At 43.0% G+C, this 23,954-nt stretch overlaps 1 protein-coding gene across 3 annotated transcripts in view; it reads right to left on the bottom strand.

The window, feature by feature from the left end:
- The window catches only part of ATP2B3 (ATPase plasma membrane Ca2+ transporting 3), a 99,237-nt gene that overhangs the window by 49,987 nt on the left and 25,296 nt on the right, over nucleotides 1–23,954 (bottom strand). For all 3 annotated transcript variants that reach the window (XM_074201307.1, XM_074201305.1, XM_074201308.1), the window contains exons 6-10: nucleotides 12,549–12,713; nucleotides 7,968–8,182; nucleotides 4,871–5,113; nucleotides 3,650–3,891; nucleotides 314–548 (exon numbers count right to left, since the gene is read on the bottom strand). In XM_074201307.1, coding sequence (XP_074057408.1) covers nucleotides 314–548; nucleotides 3,650–3,891; nucleotides 4,871–5,113; nucleotides 7,968–8,182; nucleotides 12,549–12,713 — 1,100 coding nt within the window. The remainder of the gene's footprint in view (nucleotides 1–313; nucleotides 549–3,649; nucleotides 3,892–4,870; nucleotides 5,114–7,967; nucleotides 8,183–12,548; nucleotides 12,714–23,954) is intronic.

Raw genomic sequence — 23,954 nt, 5'->3', positions numbered from 1 at the left:
TTCTTATAAGGGAAGAAGAGAAATTTATTGGTTGATGGGAGAAAGAAAAAATTCAGAATGTTGGAAAAAGTGTGAGTTATAAAAGGTATCATGGTATAGTTGAAAGAACACAGGAGCTGGCATCTGAAGTCATGGGTTTGAGTCCTGGCTCTTTCAATTTACTAGCTATATGACAGTGAGCAAGTCATTTTGTCTTTCTGGCCTTCCTCGGCAAAACAGGGATAATAGTACTTATGTTATCTTTGGGAGAAAGCACCCTGTAAACCTTAAAGTTCAGTAGAAATGATAGGAATTCTTATGATTTAATCCCTACCTCAGGTCGCACAGGATCTTCGATGCCTACAACAGCAATACAGGTGAGTTCTCCAACAATTTCAGTCTCATTGTCCCATTCGGGCTCCTGGCCTGCAGAAAAGTCCCGGTAGGCAATGCAGATGGTCCGTAGGCCATCACAGGCCATCGGTTCAATGATCTTCTTCACCATCTCATCCCTGTCCCGAGGACGGAAGCTGCGGAGTTCTCCATTGCTGTTTAAGATATTGGTGCATCTGGAGAAGTGGAGTGAAGGACAGAAGTGGAAGAAAGGAGGGGGTAAGGTAAAGGGAAAAACAAAGCAGTAAAATTGATAAAACAGAGTGAGTTGGTGAGAATCAAAACTTCCCTGTGTCCCCCAATTCATGTATGGTTGTTGCTCAACATTGAGAATTGTGGCCACAAGTAGGCTTTTGGCCAGTTGAAATTTGAGTAGAAAAATATCAAGTGTCTTCTGTCATCAAACTCTTAAAAATTCTAATTTTATTTTTACAACTAGTATTTCTGGCAAAGGACTCATTTCTAAAATATACAGAGAACTGAGTCAAATTTATAAAAAAAAACCATTCAAAATTGACAAGTGGTCAAAGGATTTGCAAAGGCAATTTATAGATGAGGAAATCAAAGTTATCCATAGTTATATGAAAAAAATGCTCTAAAACATTACTGTTTAGAGAAATGCAAACTAAAGCAGCTCTGAGGTACCATCTCACACGTATCAGATTGGTCAATATGACCAGAAAGGGCAATATTCAATGTTGGAAGGAATGTGGGAAATCTGAGGGACTAATTGTTGGTGGAGCTGTGAATTCATCCAACCTTTCTGCAGAGCAATCTGGAATTATGTCTTTGGGCAATAAAAATGTGCATGCCCTTTGATCCAGCAATGCCACTACTGGGTATATAACCTGAAGAGATCCTGAAAAAGGGTAAAAACATCACTTGTACAAAAATATTCATAGCAGCCCTGTTTGTGGAGGCAAAGAATAAGAATTCGAGTGGATGTCCATCCTTTGGGGGATGGCTGAACAAACTGTGGTATATGTATGTTATGGAACACTACTGTTCTATTAGAAACCAAGAGGAATGGGATTTCAGAGAAGCCTGGAAAGATTTGCATGAACTGATGTTGAACGAGATGAGCAGAACCATAAAAACACTGTACACTCTAACAGCAACATGGGGGTGATGATCAACCTTGGTGGACTTGCTCATTCCATTAGTGCAACAATCAGGGACAATTTGGGACTCTCTGCAATGGAGAATACCATCTGTATCCAGAGAAACAACTGTGGAGTTTGAACAAAGACCAAGCACTATTACCTTTAAATTAGGAAAAAAAAAACCCTGATATCTTATTGTCTGATCTTATTATCTCTTGTACTTTATGTTTCTTCCTTAAGGATATGATTTCTCTCTCATCATACTCAATTTGGATCAATGTATACCATGGAAACAATGTAAAGACTGGCAAATTGCCTTCTGTGGGGGTGGGGGGAGGGAAGTAAGATTGGGGGAAAATTATAAAACAAAATAAATAAAATCTTTAAAAATAATAGGTAGTAACTACTGTTGTATATAATTGGAAAACTAATAAAATATTTAAAAAATAAAAAAGACATGGATAACAATTCTAATTTTAAAAAATTCTAAGCAACTAAGATTCCAGAAATTGGAGGGCCCTTATAAATTCAACTAGAGCACAGTAAGACTTTCCTCCCTGCCGATTACTGTTGTTGTAGTTTGTCTTTTGTTCCTGAAGAGGACCATGACATCAGGGAGGTGATGTTATGCCTTGCAAGTGAAATGGACTTAGGTGAGGAGGGCCATGCAATCACCAGCCTCACTTTCTCCTCTGGAGTTTCCCCGATATAAATCAGGGTAATTGGTCTCATTTCTGGCATCCAGCACCCAGCATCCACAGATACAGTGGGAGGTCTTGGTCTTTTTGAGCTAGGGTCTTTCTCAGGTCTCAGTTTGTCTGAGGCAATGCCCATTCATTGATTAAGGCTAGGTTAAAATGAGGCAAAGAATGGCCTCTTAGTAAAAAAAAGAAAAAAAAATCAACCTGGGAGGGGAAGCCCCTCAGGATTTTGACCAAAACAGAAAGCCTATTAAAAGTAAGGAATGCAAAAGAGGAAAAATTGCTTTGGGAAATCTCATTAAGAAGTTGGAATCTGAGGATGAGGATGTCTAGGAATGATAGGCTATTGGGTGGGTCATGACAATGGGTTTCCTTGATGTTTTGCAAATCAATTCAAAAGAGTTTAAAACCAAGGAAGTATGGGAGAGTGAGAAAATTACCTACCCATCTACCAAGATCATAGAGAGGAGAATGGCAGCTAAAACAGCCAACACTTCACAGGAGACAAAGTCCAAGAAATAAACTCACCACTCAAATATCGAAACCCAAAGGCCAAAGTTAAGACAACAAGGAAGAACAGCTTGAAGTCCTAAATGCAAGGGGGCAAACTTAACTTTACATATATCCCTGAGATTCAGTGAGATAAAATCCATGACTAGACTATAGCTTTGGAAGACTATACCTTATTCAAAGGAAACATGTCAGGCCATGGAGCCTGGAGGAGCAATGAATATTAAGAAAGTATACAAACTCCTGTAAGGAAATTCAGAAACCAGGGGTAGAGATGAGGGGGATAGCATTTGAGACAAGATCAAAGGAGAGAACAAGAGCGATTTTGTCATTGGAGTGTACTACAAACTACCTGGGCAGAAAGAGGACATAGTTGGAAAGTGTGGGGAACAGATCATGAGACTGGCACAGAGGAATGATATAGTAATGACAGGGGGCTTAAATTATCCAGACATCTGTTGGAACTTTTTTCAACAGATGCAGAGGAGTGAATAGTTTCTTACCTTGCCTTAATGATAATTCCATTTTCCAAAAGGCCTCTTCCATGATTAAGTTATATCTCTCTACACCTTCCGTTTCTCCTAGCCACTACCCTAGCCAAAGCTCTCTTCATCCTTCTTGTTTGGAAAGAAAGGGAAAAATGGGACAGAGATTTGAGTTTGAGTCCTGCCTACAAAACATACTAACCAGGTGAGCCTGGGGCATCTCAATACTCAAGGCAACACTGTCTGTCTCTTGCTTTCTATCTCTGTCTCTAGGCATAGAGATAGATATCCTAGAGAAGAGGAATGTGAGTGTGAGGAGTATGGAGTGACTGGAGCAGAGGGGAGTTAGTTGTAGGAGGTGTAAGTGGGAAGCCAGATGGCAGAGGGCCTTGAATGCCAGGCTGAGGAGTGTGGGGAACCAGTACAGAAAAAAGTGACAGCCTTGAAGTCTAAGATAAGGCAGGGGGCCACTACTCACTTTTTGAGAAGGATTTCTGAAGCTCCTTTGCTGAACAGTCGGAAGCCACCATCAGGCATGCAGATGACAGTACTCATTGACTTGCGGACAGAGTTGAAGGTATAAACCTTATAAAGCTTCTGTTCAGGAATCTGGTCCCGCACTGGCTGGAAGTCCTGTTTCAAGTCCAGGACAAAGCCCAGCAGGGCACACTCTGTTTTATTGCCAACCTGTCGTGGGAGACCTCCTTCCTTCTCTGGAGGCTTGGGGAAGGAAAGACAATTAATTTGTCAGGCCAGAGAATCTTGGCTCCCTAGCCCACCACCCACATGTTTTTCCAGTCATACTAGGGAATTCAGCTGCTGGCCCAGAACAAGAAGAGAGGGAAAGCTATTCTATCCTTGTCAAATAGAGGATAGACTGAACATATTCAGCTCAACCTCAGAGGGATAAACTAAGTGTAGTTGGGACAGGAGAGAGATTTTAGTTCCCTAACAAAGTGATGTAGGCTGCCTTAGGAGGTGAGGGTTTGAGTGGCTTCCCTTCACTGGTGGTCTTCAAATAAAGACTTGACAAGAAAGTTGTAGAAAGTACTCTTGTTCCCTGGATGGGGAGGTGGGGACTAGAAGACCTGGGTTTCCTTCCAGCTCTGAGATTTCATGACCTCATCAGCTTCCTTGGGTCCGTCTTGTCTCTCCAGCTAAATAGGAGCTCCCAGAGTCCAAATATTGGATCTCCTCCTTCCTGATAAAGACTTGGGGACTGAGATCTGCCAAAGCCACAAGGTATGGGGGACAGGGATTAAACAAGCAACAACCATGTTTCAAGTTGGTTTGTTTTCGTTGAATTTGGAGAAATGGTAAAAGCAGAATATGGATTCATTTCCCAAATTGAAGATATTTTCTTGAAGAACTCATTGTCAGGATTCATTGTATCATCACAGTGGCTGAGATTTCTAGGTGCTTAAGTTTCCCTTCCCCTTCCACTCTCATAGAGCTCATAGCTCCCCAGAACCTCAGGATCAGGTTCATCTGGTCTCCCTTTCTCTTACAGGGATTCCCATAACAGTTTCCTGACTGATGGTCACTGATCTTTTCTAATGATCAAGAGCTCTCTATCTCCTTATTTGGCAGTTCTTAAGTGAAGTACAATGAGGATTTGGCCAGTGGTCAGCCCCCATGTGGCCCTGTTCTAGGTGGGGCCCCTGCCTGTCCCTCCTCTCCCAACTCTTTCCAGACTTACTAGCACTTTGGTGGTGTAGGCACTGTTGATGGAAATGGCATGGACAAGGAGATCCAGGATTTTGGGGTTCAGATTGGTGGGGTCGGGGATCTCTTTGTAGTGTGTGTCACCCACGTAGGACTGAACCACTGTCATACGATTGGTGGTGAGTGTTCCTGTCTTGTCTGAGCAGATAGCAGTAGCATTGCCCATGGTCTCACAGGCATCCAGATGGCGGACGAGGTTGTTATCTTTCATCATTTTCTGCAAATCGAAGGGGATATCGATTGTGCTACTTATTCAGTTGTCCTCAGTAGGGTTTGTTAACCCTCAGATGGGTATATCTAAAATAGCCTTGGGAACAACAACAGCAGCAAAATCCCAAACACTTCACCAGAGCCAGGCCCTTGTGTAATGCTAACAATTCCTAATGGAAAGAGAAGCCGTTAATCAATTCAGGTTTTTTTTTTTTTTTTTTTGTTGTTGTTGTTGCAAGGCAAATGGGGTTAAGTGGCTTGCCCAAGGCCACACAGCTAGGTAATTATGAAGTGTCTGAGACGGGATTTGAACCCAGGTACTCCTGACTCCAGGGCCGGTGCTTTATCCACTAGGCCACCTAGCCGCCCCCCCCCCCCCATTAATCAATTCAACAGCTTATTAGGTTGAGAAGGAAGTATTGATATGGTCTACTAACTGGCTATAATTGATGGACACTACATGTGACAAATTCGTTTGAAATGTAGGAATTTTCCTTTATAACGTGAAATAACTCCTGGTGAGGAGGTATCTCTAAGTTGCCTGGGTCTTCCCCAGAAATTATAAATCATTAAAATTATTCCCCTCTCCATAGTATTCAAGATGACCCTTTGCCTAGTGACTGAAGAAATCCTTCCTTGCTATTGTCCAAATTGTCTAGGGAATTCTTTAGGACTAGAGAGTGGGGCAGATAGCAATAAGGAATCTGAGTCTGTTGGGATGATTAAACACTGGGATGGGTAACCGAGAGAGAGAGAGAGAGAGAGAGAGAGAGAGAGAGAGAGAGAGAGAGAGAGAGAGAGGAGCCTCCAGCTTCAGAAATCTTCCCAAGGAAAATCAATGAATGTCTCTCTTGGATGGCTTAGACTCTTGGGGCCCCTTCCAACTGTATGATGCTATTTTGGGCTTGAAGAATCTAGTCATGGATGTCCTGCTCTTAGTCTATGATTTGGGATTCTCCCTTCCTCTCTTGGGGACTGACTAGACCACCTCCATCATAGTTCTGGCTGGCAGTGGGGAGAAATTTGTCAGTGAATGAGAAGGGGAAAAAGCTTTTAGAGAAAGCTTTCCAAACATCTCTATCTAGACTATCCTAGACAGTACTTTTTGGCTTTGTAGGCCAGTCACAGAGCTTAAGTGCATGTAGACCTAGAAGGGACCTTAGAAAGCATCTATTTCAGTTCCCATATTTTGGATCAGGTGACAGAGACCTCCTGGCTGTTCCACAAACAAACCTCTCCATCTCTTTCTGGTCGTCCTCCAGGTTCTCCCTCCTCCATGCTGCCTACTGACCTCCTTGGCTTCCTTTAAGTCCAAACTAAAATCTTACTTCCTTCAGGAAGCCTTCCCCTACACCTACACCACTTAATCCTGGTACTTTCCCTCAGGTCATTATTTCCTATTTATCCTGTCCAGAGCTTGCTGTGTCTATATTGGTTTGTGTGTTGTCTTCCCTACAGGATTGTAAGCTCCTTGTGGGCAGACTCTTTTGCCTTTTTTTGTATCCTTAGCACTTAGCCTAATACATAGTTGGTGCTCAATAAAGGTTTATTGTGTCATAGTACTGTTTTATTGTACACTATTGTATGTTGTATTATACTGTATTATTATTGTATTATAATATTGCCCTATATTGTGTCCCATGTTGTATTATTATTGCAATATATGGTGTTATTGTACAATTATTGTTCAGTGTATTGTATTATTGCATGCATAATGCAATAATTGAATTATATTGTATTAGTGTACAATATCATATACTATATTATATCGTACCATAATATAATATTGCACTATTTGCTATAAGACCTATTGGGAAGTAGAGCATAAGAGTATAAAGGTCTATCCCATGATCCAATCATGTGGTGACAGACTTCTGTCCAGGACTGAAAACAATCTCTAAGAGACTAAGGCCCAGGACCCTAAGGAAGCTCGGTTTGTTTACAGGGGACTGCTGGCCTTCGGCAATCATTCTGCAAAGAATATAATGTGTGTTTGAGATGAACATGAGAGCCCCTGAGGGGTGGGGGAGGGAATGAAAATTCAATTTGAAGAAATTCTGACTTATTAGATGCCTTGTCTCTGCTCAGTCACCACCTCCTCCCTCCCAAGTTTGGACCCTCATTGTCTCTTATTTGGACTATTGTAACTACCTTCTAATAGCCTCCGTGCCTCAACTGTCTCCCCACTTCAGTCCATCTTCTAGATACCAAAGTGACATTCCTAAAGTATAGGACTGACCATGTCACTCCTTGGCTCAAGAAGCTCTGAGGATTCCCCCTCATCTTAACTCCTCTATTGTCACATTTCTAGACATTTTGCACACACTCTGCTTTCCACCTCAAATTAGTCTTCTTGTTATTTCAATCTCCTCTCTCCAGGCTTTTGCACAGGCTGTGCTCTATGCCTTGAATGTAATCTGTTCTTACCTCAGCCTCTTAAAATCCCTAGCCTCTTTCAAGGTTCAACTCAAGGACTACCTTACTTGAGGTCACCCCTTATCTTCCACTGCCTCCTGCCCACTGACCTCATTTTTACTTTGGATTTGTTTTGAATCTATCTTTATGTACTCATAGCTATCCCCTGATAAAATGTAACCTCCTTGAGGGCAGGGGCCTGGTTTGCTTCTTTTTTTTATCTCTCCATATAGCAGTCTCTTCCTAAATGCTGCTTGATTGCTTACTGAATGACATGCAAAGTAGTGAAAAGCTCTGGTCCCTGCCCTCATGGAGTGTACAATCTGGTAGGGGAAGATGGCATCACTCCAATGGGAAACGTGCACTATTTAAGGAGTATGTTGGCCTGTTACTTAAGGTAGGCTTCCTCAGAGGAGACAGTTATGTTGGTGGTACCAGCCCCTTACCTTGACTGAGTATGCCAGGGAGATGGTGACAGCTAGTGGCAGTCCTTCAGGAACAGCAACAACTAAGACAGTGACTCCGATGATGAAGAACTTGACGAAGTACTGCACATAGACGGGTGTGCAATTGGAGAGCCAGGTCCGCCCACCAATGACAAAGTTGTAGATCACGAAGTAGATGACCAGGATGACGACAGTGAACGCAGACATCACCAAACCTACCAATCGATGGCGGCCAAGGGGAGGGCGAGGGGGAGGATTGAGGGGGTAGTGTAGGGGATAAGTGTGTTAGAGTGAAGAGGCAGAAAGGAGAAGAAATAGTCAGACACCATTATATGAATTCTATGGGGCCACCCACATTAGGGTGAGGCAAAGGAGACAGGTATACCCAGGCTGTGCTAGAAGACAACCAGATTGTGAAATTTTCAGCGTGAGCATTGACATTTCTGAAATAAGCAAACTGATACAAATCAAAGAATGATGTATTGTTTTCTAGACTTAGAGAGATGGAAAAATGATGAAAATGCAGATTAAACTTTAAGGTGTGTAGTAAGCACATTAAATATATTTATGTATCTATATATACACATACATATCCATATATATGTATCTACACACACACACACACACATACACATATCTTCTCCCTTCCCTAAATACTTCATTGCTAAACCTTTGCTAACCTGGTCCTGGGTGTACCTCTCTTCAAGCGAACTTGATTCCTATTTTAATCAGCATCAAATGTGAATTGTCACCTTCTATGCTTTGGGTTGATACTGGGAACCCTGCAGATCTAGGATTGGAGGGTTCAAGTATTCACCTCTGTACCCTGACTCACTCAGGTGCCTTCTGATTCTGCTACAGCCCTGCAGATCCCTGGCTGCTGCCTTCCTGGTAGTTCTATGAGCTGCCTGCAGAAAATCCAGAACTGGTGGTGGTGATGGTGGTGCTAGTGGTGATGATGGTGGTGGTGGTGGTGTTGTTGTTGGTGGTGATGGTGGTGTTGGTGTTGGTGGTGGTGATGGTGGTGTGGGGAACTTCCTTTTGAAAAGAGAGATTAACTCGTATTATAGAGAGCTGGTAAAGACACATCAGCCCTCCAATGTAAGTTTTCTCTCCATTCAAGAAGAATAGAAAGAGCCCTGGGAAAGGGAGGGCAGCTGTGGGAAAGAAGCCTTCCATGGCAGGAGCAAACCCTATCGCATTCACACTCCTCTATTAGCAGGGGTTTCCAGAATAGCACCCTGCAAATGGGGAGGGGATCTTCGTACATTTACACAAAAGACCAATTAGAAGGATGTTATTAGCTTTAGAAAAGGATTCACAACAGGACTCCATTGAATAAAGCGCTCCCTAAATACATTTAAAGTAGGATTTCTATTTACAAAAATGTGATACCAAATGGAACACTGCTTTAGTCTGGGCTTGGCTTGGTGACTCTTTAGAATATTCTGGTGATTCTTTCCGGTCCAATAGTTATAGAAAAAAAATCTTGGTTTAGGTATAAATAGATTAACTAGATTTATTTGTGTGTGATTTTTTTAAGGGAAGGGGGAGCCATTAATTGGCAAAACGATTCATATTTGGCTCCAGTTATGTTTCAGAAAAATTGTTTGTTTGGGTCTTGGGTGGGTGGGGGGTCACCATTCAATTTAGTTCAAGTTACCGGTTTAGGAAAACAGTGGATAGCAAACTACAGCCTGCGGGCCAAATCCAGCCTGCCACCTGTTTTTGTGGGGCCCATGAGCTAAGAATAGTTTTTACATTTCCATTCTTAGCTTAAGGACTGTGCACAAACAAGTGGAGAGATTTGGTCTCCCCGACTGAAGTTTGCTGGCTGTTGGGGTTCCTGAACTTGAATCTTATCAGTCTAAAGTGTTTCAAATAAATAAGCCTTTGACTTGGAATCTTGATTATGTGGAGATTTTGGAATGAAAAAGGATCCGTTACACCAAGATTTGTCTGAGATGTATGCTAGTGCCTGGAGGAGGAGATTGGTGTGACCCAAGATGGCAGCATGACTGTGGTGCCAGCTGAGGCCTGTTAGTCCTACATGGATAGCCTTGAAAAGCAGATGGCTCCCAGCAGTCCTTGGGGATACAAGCATTTACACTGCTGCAGGTCTTCAGGCTTCTGTCTGGCTCCACTGCATCCCCCATGGCTCCTCACACCTAGCTGGGAAAATCTTAACCTGTTCTCCTCTCTTGCAGGCTGAATTCCAGCAACGGACCTTGGTTTCAACTTGGCAATGCCCTGACTCTGTCTCCTCCTTGGCACGTGGCATTCAGGCTCCTGGGCCCTCAAACATTAGGGGCAACTGCCTGGCTGGATTGGAATTCTAAAAGTCCTCCTCTTCCTCCTGAATCCGGGATTCTTTGTAGCCCAAGATCAGTTCTACTGGAGGTCTCCTTCCATCCCTAGGGTTGGGCTCCTACATTAGGAATTCTTAATCTTATTTGTGTAATAGAGTCTTTTGGTGAAGTCTGTGGATGTTTTTTTTAGAATCATGCTTTAAATTTTAAAAAAAAAACCCAACAAAGAAAAGGAACAACAAAGGAAGCCAGTTACATTGAGATACAGTTATCATAATATATCTTTGAGGGGACAAAGCAAGTTCAAGGACCTTGGGGAAAGAACTCTTGTCCTAGGAGGATACAAAAAGGACAGAAGGACAGAGCTCCAGGCATCTCCAAAACAGTATCCCTATTTGTTGAGATGATCAACATGTGCTCACTTTGATTAGATCCAGTGATCCAGAACATTAGTCAAAAGCCACCTGAATTTGCACATACTCGGGAAACTTGATTTTAGTGAGGTCTAACCTGTTCCTGTTTCCCCATTGGTTCTCAGTATTACATGATGGGGGATGGGAGAAGAGTCATCTTCACCCCCCTGTCCCCCATCATGTTCCGATATTGCAATAAAAATTGCCAGGGCACTAAGCAACTGCCAATCACCTGCCACTGCTGGAGAGTGAGGGTTAGGGGTAATCAGGCACTGTCTCTTTAATATCCGGACTTGGCCAATATTCTCCAGCACCAGGGAAGTGCTGTGTCTCCACACAGTATCTCTAATCATGTTATTTAGTATAAGAAGTTCAGCCTTGGACAGATCAGTAGACTCCTTGGCTGAAAAGACCTGAGAAACCAGGCCAAGGATTCCTGGCCAACTATCTACCTCTCCTGCCAGGTCACAGTGGAATAAGAACAGGAGGGAACTGTGGTTATACCACTTCTACAAAGTCCTGAATACAATTGGGATCCAGAATTGGTAGGTCTAGTCACTCATCTGGGACCTGGGATGACTAGAATGCAGCATTGGAGTCCTGGTGGGGCCCTATGACCACGACATTGGCCACGTTGCACTGGTTTATGAATATAATGTTCCAGGACCGCCATGACTAAAGGAGGGAAGATCACAAAACTATGACCTCCTCTGCTGATCCCATGCGATACCATGGTCTCTGCCCAGCAAAACCTGTAGGTTTTTGTGAAAACCCAGTTTGGAGGTTCCTCTCCCCCAAATCAAGTTCAAAGCAACATCAAGAAGGCTCAATGTCACCCAGTCTCCCATCCCAGGAGAATTCCAAGGCAGTAGTTTACTACACCTCTGCTTCCAGGTGGCAGGATTCACTTGGGAGAAGCCCAGACTAGAGACTCCATAGTAATAGAGAGAGCAGAATGAGCCATTGAACTCAAGCCAGAGTCCCCATATGGATTAATCTCAATTGGATGGCTAGGACAAAGGATTACATTCTTAATCCAGGGTGAGAAAGCTGATGATTTTGGGTAAGATAGACTCCAAGTGGGTCCATCTCAGTTCAGGTTGCTGTAGCTAGCTAGAATACAGAAAGTCTAAGAACTTCATAGTCTGAACTGGATAACTCCCTTTTATGAATTCTTCTGAAAAGAGGCAGCAAATCACTTAACCTGACTGTCTGCCTCAATTCCTCATCTATAAAATGGGAATAATAATGATACTTATGTTCCAGGATGGTTGTGGAGCTCAAATGAAATAATGTGTGTGACATGAATTATAGAAGTCCAAGCTGGGTAGGATGTTGATTCTAATTGCCTCATGTGGATGTGCTATTTCTGAATTGGCTTTGTAAATAAATTCTATAAGAAAGATGTTTATGCATATGGAGTGTAGATGAAAAAGAGTGAGCGAGCAGATACTAATCTAGAGCAACCAGTGATAGTGGCAGGAGCTCAGAGGGCAAAGGGCCAGATCTGGGAAGTCCAAGAGTCCAGAACCTCCTGGCTAGCCCCACCTACTCAGAACCCCAGGATATTAAGGGGAGCAGGCTTAGCAAGAGGTGCAAGCCCTGAGGTAGCAGGAAATATCCCCTGGCTTGGGTGCAAGCAGAGGAAGGAGCTGGGCTCCTAGGAAGCTCAGTTTAGCAAGGTTGGAGGTTCAGAATTGCCTAGAAATCACTCGCTGTGCCACTGCCACTATATACTGTCTTGTCTTTTCTGATTGTTTGATTTCAAACGTTTTATTCCTTTATTCACTAACATAACTCCTTCCCATTCAGGGTCTAGTATAGGATAGGTTGTTCCCAGAAGCATCCCTAGTTGATACCTGCTTTTCCGATCTGTACGGCCAGCTTTGTCAGTTTCCCCTGAAGCACAGACTTTTCCTTTTTGGGGCCATTGGCTTTCTTCTTCTCTCGCTCCTCCATCTCCCCACCCTCAGCGCTCTTCAGTGGCTGCATCTCCATGGCAACCGCCCCATCTTGCTTCTTAGCTGTATGAAAGGAAATGGAAGAACACAAGAGGGTCAGGGTCAAGGTCTGAACTGGCTGCTGAAAGGGTTAAACAAAATCCTTGCCTTTTCAGGAAAAAACAAAGCCTGGACACATTCTACTTTATTTAAATCATTTCTCTTATCAGAAAGGCAGCATGCTAGAATGGGAAAGAGACAGGCGATCTGGCTTTGCATCTTGATTTGACTATTACCCATGCAATCTTGGATAAGTTATTCAAGAGCCTCAGTTACCTTATCTGTCAAATAGAGATGCTCACCCTTGAATCCTGGGGCAATTGTCAGGCAAAGGGCTCTTTCTGTAAAGCTTCAAGTGCTCAAGAAATGGGAGCTGTTGTTATATATGGCATAAATAAATCAGGTTTTGATCAAAAAGGAGGAAAATACTGTCTTGTGCGAAAAGCTGCCTTCTGTCTCTGTGCTGAGGTGGTGAACTACGATTCAGAATGAGGCATACATTGTGAGACATGATCAATATGTTGGTTTGTTTCATTTAACTATATTTAATAATTTATTTTTCCTACAAGGGAAGATTCTATTGAGATGTATGTCAAGATGAAGGAATCACTAGGATTTTATAGCAAAATAGCACATTTAACTGAAATAAACCAATATATTGGCCATGTATGATAATGTATGCCTCATTCCGCAACTGTAGTCCACCACCCCTTCTGCCAAGAGAGTCTATTGACCACAAGATAGTACTTCTCCTTTTCTTTGGGGGTCAGTTTCACAGTCTCCACAATTGCCCAAGAGGCTAACAGTGTGGAGAAAATGTGGGATGAGGGAGAGATAACCAAACCTGGAAATCTCCTCATTTGAAGATTTAAGATGACATTTCTGAGAATTGGTTTCTAACAAGCTAGAATGTAAATTCTATTCAGACCAAACCATCCCATAGCTGTCCTCTGCAACTCTTTCAGAGCTTGCCCTCCCTCTGCTCCAGTCAACCCAATCTCTTCACCTTTCCCTAAACAAAGTAGGTCATATTCCTTTGTTGCCACTTTGGCCTCCATCAAGCCATCCATCCATCCATCCACCCATCCGTCACCAAGCATCAGTTCTGTGTCTACTATATACCTGACCCTAAGATACCCCCTTCGCCTCCGAAGTAGTAGCCAATTGCTCCTCTCCACATGACCCCCTTGAATTCTCATAGGCTGAACCTCTTGTTCTCTGGAATGTTTGTCTGCAAACAACTTGGTAGGACTAGTTCCCCTGTCTGAATTTCACCTTTGTCCTCCACCAGATTTGAGGTTGAAGAAAAAAAGGCAGAGAAATGTATGAGCAGAGTTTGCCTTGAGGATCTGCCTTCTGAATGAAACCAATCTCACTGAAGTAAAAAGCTGGCACCTCTCCATTGCCTGGGGTCTAAAGCTGCCTGTTGGCAAACAGTCTTTTCTGCAGACCAGTAAACATGTAGGGACCCTGAGTGACTTCATCCTCCTGCACTGGTACAAGGCAACATAACGTTCTTGCTACCAGTCAAGCTAATGGATTGGAGCATCGTGTTCTTGAGTTCAGTACCAGAGTCCCCATCCTTCCCAATGCCCAAGGGTTGGAGAGCCAATCTCCTTGCCAAGAAAGTATGACAGGGGCTTTCTGGCTATGAGTTTAGCATATAAGTCCAGGAGTCCAATTCAGGTTTTGATGCATGTAGCCTAGATGAGACCACCTGAATGCTTCCTGTCAGCTGATGTGCCTTGGGTTTCTTGGCTACCATGACTTAACCTTTGCATCAAGAGTCCCCCAGTCTTGTTTTTTTTAGGTTCTTTTGCAAGGCAATGGGGTTAAGTGGCTTGCCCAAGGCCACACAGCTAGGTAATCATTAAGTGTCTGATTTAGGATTTGAACTCAGGTACTCCTGACTTCGGGGCTGGTGCTCTATCCACTGTGCCACCTAGCTGTCCTTCCTCCAGTCTTGTTGAAGCCCTCTTTCAGCTCTCTGGGTCACTGAGGAAGCAGGCAAAAGGGTCTCTGGCATTTCAGTTTCTCTAGATATAGAATTAAAGGATCTCCTTGCAAATCTTACCATTGACACTCACTACCAGTGTGGCCTTGAGCAAATCATTTAATCTCTCTTGTCCTCAGTTTCCTTCTCTGTAAAATGAAGAGGTGGCACTAGATGGCCTATGAAATCCCATTCAGTCCTAGATCGAGGATCCTGTGTGTGAACTTAGGAAATTTACTTCTTCTCCCTTGCACCTCAGTTTCATCATTTATATGATGGGGTTGAATCAAGGATCTGTCCAACCCTTCACCTCCATTCTCTTTGCTTCTTTCTTCTGCCTTTTCTCAGCCAACTGTCTCATTCTCTTGGGTCCTCCGCTTCCTGTGTCTTCTTTCTCACCATTTTACTAGCCCCCCCCACCTTGTATCTAGTAGCTGGCTTCTTTCCAGCCTGTCTCTCATGGCCTCCTTTCCATTCCTTCCTCTGCTCGCCCACCCCAACTCTGCACACCGAATCCCATCTCATTACCAGCTACAACCACAGATATTTGCAAAGCATCCACAGGCAAAAACATGTTGACAGAGATACAGAACACATAGATTGTGTGGAGAAATCTAGGTGTCACAGATAACAGGAAGAAACCCAGGCTTCAGAATCTCATTCATCTCAAAATTATCCTTTGATAAACCACTGGTATGTGTATATGTATGATACTGGTTAAGTCACTTCAGTTTCCTAAGGGCTCTACTTCTCCATCTGAAAAATGGGCTAATGTATAAGGATCAATTGAAAGCATTCTGCAAATTAGAAAGCAACACACAGGAAGTAGAAGAGACCTGGACTCTGAATCAGGGAGGCCTGGGTTCAAATCCTGCCTCAAACACTTACTAGTTACGTGACTCTGTGCAAGGCCACTTTGCTCCTCCAGGGTTTCAGCTTCCTCATCTGTAAAATGAGTGGGTTTGACTCAGAGGTGTTCTAAGGCCCCCCTCCAGCTCTAGTCACACTAATCTCATCCCTGTGGGTACCACACCTACACAGAAGGAGGACCTGGGGTAGGGCAGGAATTATGACTACTGACCACTAACACTTTACATTCAGCCATTATTCTGGGACCTCGAGCCCATCCCTTCACCTTTCTAGTCCTTTGTCTCTTGCATCTCTCGGATCTTTTTTTTTTTTAAGACAAAAAACACAATAAGAGTTGTCAGTTGGAGGATTTTGTCCAGATCTAGGCAATTGCACTGGAGACCCTCAGAATTAGAAAGAGCCCACAAAATCCACCTACTTACACAATCAGAGAGTTTGGGGCTGAAGGGAACAATCAAACTCACCATGTCTATTACTCCCATTTTAAAGATGTAAAATCTGAGACTCAGAGAGAGGAAGAGATTTGCTTGAGATCCCATATCAAGTAGCAGAGCTAGCATTCAAACCTATTCTTCTGATGTACATGGAAATATTCCTTTTGGGAAGAGCTCACTTTTTAATTTTCAATTCTGTAACCCTCATGCCTAGGACAGTCCTTTGGGCTGTTAATTCAGACTGAATTCCATCACTTCTCAAACAAATCAAGCTGAGAATATATTAATTTTGTCTTGATTTATTTCTTGATCATCTCTTTGGGGGGGGGGGGACCAGACCTGTGATTTCATCAGGGGAGAGAATTCTTAGTATGGTCAATTGGAATATTTATAAAAGGGGAGGGAGTTTAAACACAATGACTTCTCAGATCTTTTCCAGGCTACAAATATATATATATACACACACACACACACACAAATGACAACTTGCCGAACTGCCATCATACTCCTGTAAAAGGGGATTGGACTCAATGATCTTGTAAGGTTGCCTCTAGCTGGATCTAGGATCTCATCATGTTTTGTAGCCACTGGGGGCAGAGGCTGGCTTCCCGACTCCAAGGTTGGCCTCCAGCCACTATTAGTCTGCCTCTCACCATTAAGAATATCAGTGATTATTCTGTACACTGTCTCACAATAATGTTATCCAGGGGGGGTGCTAGTAAACATTTAACCAAGGGGCTTTCCATAACAAATATGCATGGGACAACCTTTCACATTTAATTAGCATTCTTACCATCTTCTCCATCCCCTTCTTGACAATTCACAAAACAATAAATCAAATACTAATTTGTAGAGCCAGCTCCAGAACACCATTGGTGCCAATAGTGTGGTATAACAGAAAACATATTAAACTTGAGCTCAGAGAATCTGGGTTCAAATTTTGGCTCTACTCTTTATCCTAGGTGGGCCAGTTGCTTTATTTTTCAGTCACTTCTATAGGAGCCTGTTTTACTCTATAGAAAATGAAGTTCTCTTTGGACTTTTAAGTCTCTGATGTTGGAATCATATGATCCCAAGTGAACCAACACCATTTTAATATCCCTCCTCTCTGGGGTGGCCCTGGCTTTTTGTCAGTTCTATGGAACATGCTTTTCAAAGGCTTTCCTTCATCTGATAGATGAAGAAGCTAAAGCCCCAAAAGGTTATTAAGGGACAGGCTTCCAGGACTCCAAATCATGCTTCCTAAGTCTTTGGGGAGAAAATGCTCAAGTCTTCAGATGGTGGTAAATAACAAACAGCATAAGCAGATTGAGTAAGTGGGGAGGGAGTTGGGTGCTGCCAACACACCATATGCTGTTGACATCCATGCCAGTAGGGATGGTGCCATGGTACCCAATGTCATGTGACTCAGATTTCCTCTCTATATTGAAGATAGATGTACACAGCCAGTCCATGGTCAAACTGTCAAATCACAGGTCATGGGTATTTCATTTTCTTGGACTGGTTTTGTGTTATTCTCAATGTAGGGAGTTCCCAGGGAGGAATTTCCTTTCCTGATGTAGATAGGCACCTTCTCTGCAATCTTAGAGAGAGCTGAGGGAACCCTGAGGGACGAAATGAATGTCTCAGGGTCATACAACTAGGTTGGCTCAGAGCTGGGTCACAGACTTGTGGTTTCCTAACTCTGACATTGCCTTTTAATCATAGTCATAACTCAGTGGGGCTATGGAGGAAGAAGTTATGGCCTAAAAGTCAGGAGCTGCAGGTCTGAGTCTGGACTTGGCTACTAAGATGTGATCTTGGACAAATCCCTTCTCCTTGTAGGTCTAGCCCTCCTTCTCTCTAGAATTAGGAGTTTAGACTATGTAATCTCTAACGGTTCTTCCAGATAAACCTTTATGTGCGTGTGTGTGTGTGTGTGTGTGTGTGTATATAAACACATATATAATATGTATATATGCAACTATATGCTGGTAAATGTTAAACAACAGACTTTCTGGAAAAAAGTATCTATAAAACACTTTTCAGTTGAATTTGCTATTAACATTTTCTTAAGTCTAGACTTCTTGCTGATTAGTCATGACTGACTCTGTGACTCTATGGACCATAGCATGGCAATAACAACTAGTAGGTGTTCTGGGCAAAGTCTAGACTGAGGATTAACAAAGTTCAGAGTGCTGGACTTGGAGTCAGGAAGACCTAAGTTCAAATCTGCCCTCAGATACTCACTCACCATGTGACTCTGGGCAAATTACTTAATTATGATCTGTCTCAGTTTCCTTAATTGTAAAATGATGATAATTACAACACCTACCTCACAGGATTATTGTGACAATCAAATGAAATAATAGTCCTAAAATGCTTGGCACATAGGAGGCTTTTGATAAATGTTTACTCCCTTCCTCCCCTTATATTGAAAAATATAAAAACTATTCTTGACTCATGGACTGGATAAAAACAGGTAAAAACAATCAGTTGCTGAATTTAGTCCTCTGGCAGTAATGGGTTGATCCTCCTCGGTTCAGAGGTATCGAACACCAGAACCAGATGAAAATATAATTGGGAAATATTTAATAAAATAAATTAAAAATACAGTATGACACAGATAATATTAATTTGTGATCTTCTAAATCAATATGCAGCCTTTGGTTTGACACCATCGACAAGAAACAAAACAATCAATCAAGCACTGATTCATAGCTTTTGGTTTCCCGGGTGTAAATATTCACACTGAAAATGTAACAATCTACTCTCCAGCGCCTGTTCCAATTGGCTCTAGCACACATTTACACACATGGAAGTATATGTATATAGTTATCCCTTCCACCTCACAACTTTCCCCATTATGCTTTTGATATTCCTTGGATTGGCATGAGAAATTAAATGGGAATTTGTTTTAGGAGTTCTGAATAAGCCACAGATGACACAAGAAGACCAGCAGACAGAAAAAATTTAGATAATCAGAAATGCATAAAATATGTGTAAAATAGTATATAATATCAATCCAAATTTTACAACGAGGTATTGTAAACACCCCATAAAAGGAAAAGAAAAAAATCAGGAGGGTCCTTTTGGAGATCTCAGGGGTGGCTGGGCCTCTGACCCCTGTGATGTGGGAGGGATAACTGTATGTGTAAACCTGTAGGTCTCTGCCTCTATCAGATTATGATCCTACAACTGGCCCTGTCACTTCTGAACAATTCTCCTTAACAAAGAGAAATAATAGAGAGGAAGCTGCCATATTGGGAATCTGGCCAGGAAGTCCTAGGTTCAAGCCTCACCTCTGACAGCTACTGTGTGCATGGCTGGGGTCAAATCAAGTGACCCTTACCCTCTTCAAGCCCTGGGTAAGCAGGGGGTGAGCGATACTGCATTGGTAGAGGGACTTTTCTCATCAGAAGTTCCCTATGCCAATGAAATCACAGATCTGGCCCAAAAAAGGAAACAAAAAGCCCAAAGGAAGAAGCAGGGTGGTTAAGGAATTGGGAGGGTGATGTAGAGAGAAAAGCCTGGGCTGTACCATTTGAGAAGCTCTCCAAACCTCAGTTTCCTTCAGTGTAAAATGATGGGGTTTGGAATAACTGCTCTTTAAGGCCCCCCTGAATCCAGTGTTGTTTGACACAATACTTAGATCAACATCCCTAGTTGTTCTGAGACTCACTTACCTCCTTTCTTAATGCTGCTGAGAGTAGATTTTAGAGAAGTCTCCAGAGCCCGTGGAGGAAGCCCCCAGTTATCCCACATCATGGCTCTTTTCCCTTTCCTCCTCCCTCCTCCCTTCTCCCTCCAAGTGGGGCTTGAAGCTAGGGGAAGGGAGTGGGGAGGGGTGGGAGTTGGACCCACGATTTTCCAGTTACCTTTATTCTGGTTATTCTCCACAGCCCCATCCTGCTGTTTGCCTACAATGGAAGAGGAAGGACAGACACAACACTTGAAAACAGACAAACATAGCTCATAGACACACATGTACATACATGCACATGAAACATGGCTGCCGAAGACAAACGGGGCCCATGGTGACTGATGTTGAGTGACTGAGAAGGATGAGAAGGACAAGGTCACAAAGAGGAATTCATCAGGTTACTGCTTGGGGGAACCCTAGGACCTAGGGGAAAAGATAATTAGATACCCACCCTTGAGCTCCACTCACTTTCTCACCTCTCTTGGCCTCAGCTCCCTCCTTTGAAGAAGAAGAATACTGATCCTAAAGATGAACTGGACCCTGATTCCAAAAATCAATGGAGCTCTTCCTTGAGCAGTTGATATGACCTTGAACTAAGCTACAGACTGGACCCTAGTTCTAGTCTTGGACTGACCCCTGACCTCTAAGCACAAGCTAAGCCCTAACACTCACCAACTGCCTCCAAAGAGGTGCCACTAGTCAGGAGGAGATCCATGTAAGAGTCAACAACTTGAGAAAACCCATTCCTTTTGCTGGCAGCCTAGTCAGACATGTTAGCTCACTGACAGATGATGGACTGAAACACTTTCTCTCTTCCACATCTTACCTTAATAATGATCAGTTGGTCACTGGGTTATAAATTGATGAAAAAAAAAACCCAAGGGGAACCTACCTTGTCTCAGCTTTGAAGTCCTGATTTTCAAAGTGGCAGGGCTTTGGAAGATGGATGCAGAATAAGCAAACTATGAGTGCTCCTCCCTAAATTAGCAAATGTATTACTTTGGTTCTGGCCTGTGATTTCATCAGTGTATGGAGAACTCTGTCTGGATCTGCCACAATGTCCATCTGTGTAATTCATATTTCTTCCTGGGGCACTCAGGGGCCATATGACTGTCCCAAACAATAGGTATCACTGGAAGAATTTGAATTCAGGTCCTCCTGACTCCAATTGTAATTTATGAAAACTCAGAGCAAACAAATTAGTGGTGGGATCATTCATGTTCCTAAAGGTTTCTATAAAGTAGGAGTTCTTAACTTGGTGTCCATAGACCTTCCCAAGGAGTCTATAGATAGATTTCAGGGAGTTTGAACTTGGGTAGGAAAAAATTGTATCTTTATTTTTACAAAGCTCAGACTAAAGCATCTGCTCCTATTGTGAATATAGATAACAAACATTGGGTTCATTGTTTCCTCAGAGTATTGACACAAAAGATTTAAAGAATGGTTTCCCCAGGGCAGTGAAGTGTCAGTTGTAGGATTTATTCACTTCTGTCACTAGGCTGTGTGACTCTAGGCAAGTAACTTCATCTCTCTGTGCCTCCATTATGTACCTCATCTATTAAATGAGGGTATTGGACACTATGACCTCTAAGGTCCCTTCCAGATGAAAGTCTAGGGTCCCATAATCCCAGGGTTTAAATATACACAGGATGATTCAGTCAGCTCCTGTATAGCTTGAGAGTTTGTAGCTGGTGAGACACTTGGTCATTCATTCTAAATGATAGAGAGGTCACCAAAAGAGAAATTCAATTGTGGACTGTGGCTGCCTCTGGAAAGTCAGCAGGGTGGAAGGTAGAGAAGAAATTGCTAAGGATGTCATTTCTAAAATAAACTTTTTAGGGATCTACTTAGAGTGAAAAGTAGGGAAAGGGAATCGGGTGTCATTAGCAATCCTTTCTAAAGTACTGCTACCATTGCCAGAAATTCAGGGCACTGTGGGAAGTTGAAATAGCCCCTCCAAATCAAAAGTGGGGCTGAGTGGTTGAGGCAAGGAGTCCCTGTGTAGAGAGGAAGAGAAGAGTTTGGGATTCCCTAGAAGGTGAGGAGCCAAGTGGGGAAGAGTTGGGGAGGAGGAGGAAGAAGAAGAGGGGGAGAAGAATAAGAAGGCTAAAATGTGTTTAACACAAAACCAGTCTTATCTTTCCATTAAGGCAGGCAGGGGAAGTGTTATGAGGAGTTAAGAAGTGGGACTAAAGGATGAGATGAACTGTGACTCAGGCTCCAAACACATTGGTACTGGATACTAGACACTGTCAGACATGGTAAAGAAGGAGAACTGAACTTAGAGCCAGGAAGACCTCAGTTCAAATCCCACCTCAGACAATTCTTTAACTGTGTATCCTTTCTCTGGACCTCAGTTTCCTCTCTGTAAAATAAGAAAGTTGTTCTAGATGGTTTTTAGGGTCTCTTCCAGCTCAAATCTGTGATTCTACGGCATTTGGGGGGGTGGAGAGAGGGAAAGGAAGCCAGTGGGCTTTAGGATGAAATGCCCAATGGCTTCACTGTAGACAGAATTTCAAGGAATCTTAATGCCAAGGTAGAGGCTCAAATGAGGGAAGAGGTTCAGATAGCTGATGCATTTTTCCCCCTCATCAGAAAACAATGGTCGATATTTTTAATCTGTAATATCTTAGAATCTGTTCTGATTATGGGAATTTGACCAGGCGGCTCCACTTTGAAGGTTCAGTGGATGACTCATTTGCCCTGTAATACTTAACTTTCTCACTGGATCATTTGGAAGCTCGTCAGCTAATACAACAAGGCCTCACTAATTCAGCTTTGGAACCCGTGGCAGCCAAGAGGAAGATGGCAGGCATGTCTGATGCCCTTTTATAAATAGGGATTGATTGCTACTACACTTTTACCAGTAGCAAAAACTTGGAAATAAAATAGGTGTTTGTTGATATTGGGGAAGAGTTTGGGTTGGGGGAGGAAGATCAAACAAACTATAGCTTGCCCCTAGGATGGAAGAACTGGAAGAAACCTAGGGTCATCTAGTCTAATCCCCTGATTTATAGATGATGAAACTGATCCCCTCAAAGAGGACAAATGTGATTCAGGTACTAGATGTTGTAGCCAGAGATTGATCTCAGGGACGCTTGACTCTTCTCATTCAGTTTTCTTGAGGGGATTGGCTATGTGATTGATAAAGCCCCGTTTACATCTCTAATATTCTATAAGTTATACATTACAAAATTAGCTTTGAGCACTTACTAAAGCAAGCCTCTGAGGTTCTTTACTTAGCAGTTCCTTTGTGTGTCAGTAAGATCTGTATATTCTTGAAAAGGATGTACATACAGGCTTCTGAGTCTTATGTTTATCTGTCTAGGTAAGATTTTCCTTTCTTTCTAGAGCTCATTGATACCCTCATACTGGGGACCACGGGGGGAGGAGACTGCTCCCCAGAAGGGCTTGGGCTTCAGCCTCCTCCTCTTCCTGGCCCTCCCCCTAGGGGCTTGCCTGTTTGAGGTGCTGAGCTCTGCGGGTGGAACCAGGTAGCTATGGAAACACTATTTCTCTACTTGTGTCAGCTCCAGGGGGCTTGGAGATGCTTCCTCAACTTTCTTCAAGGGGATAGATGTGAAATTAGGCTGCTTCTGAATGAGAAATGAGGAGAAAGATTTCTCTCTGGAAGGGGGCAGCCTTGTGGCATGGCCTGAAAACCAAGAAAATGATCCTCTTTAAGTGGCTAGCCTCAGTGGTTCCAAGGCCTGTGACTAGGTGGCGCTGCAATGGATAGAGTCTTGTACCTGGCAGAGTCAGGAAGATTTGAGTTAGATATTTACTGCTAGCTATGTGATCTTGGGCAAGTCACTTTCGTCTGCCTCAGTTTCTTCAACTGTAAAAGGGGAGCAAAAATAGTACCTAATTTTCAGAGTTGTGAAGATCAAAAGAGATAATAATTGCAAAGTTTACCACAGTGCCTGGCACAGAGTAGGCACTAAAAATGCTCACTCCCTTCCTTTCCCTTTCCCTTGGTTGCATCATTTATAAAACAGGGTGCTTGACCTCTAAGCAGCTTGGGTAATTCTGAAGTTTAACGGTGCTATGCCAGATTCTAGCCTAGTAGGACTTTGGGCAAATTATCTTTCTTCTCAAGACCTCAGTTTCCCCCTCAGTAAAATGTGGAAGTTGAACTAGTTGGCCTCTGGGTTAGACCTATGATTGTATGACTTCAGGGTCAGGTCCAGGTCAGGTCAGGTTAGCCTACAGAATGAGTCCTGGTGACTGCAGAATGAACCCTGCCCTTTTTCCAGCTCCCAGCCCATTCCTTGTAGGGGCGATTT

Source organism: Macrotis lagotis, chromosome X, assembly GCF_037893015.1.
Source record: "Macrotis lagotis isolate mMagLag1 chromosome X, bilby.v1.9.chrom.fasta, whole genome shotgun sequence".
Taxonomy (NCBI): Eukaryota; Metazoa; Chordata; class Mammalia; order Peramelemorphia; family Peramelidae; genus Macrotis; species Macrotis lagotis.
Note: the sequence above shows the minus strand (reverse complement) of the source record. Positions and strands in the feature narration are given on the sequence as shown.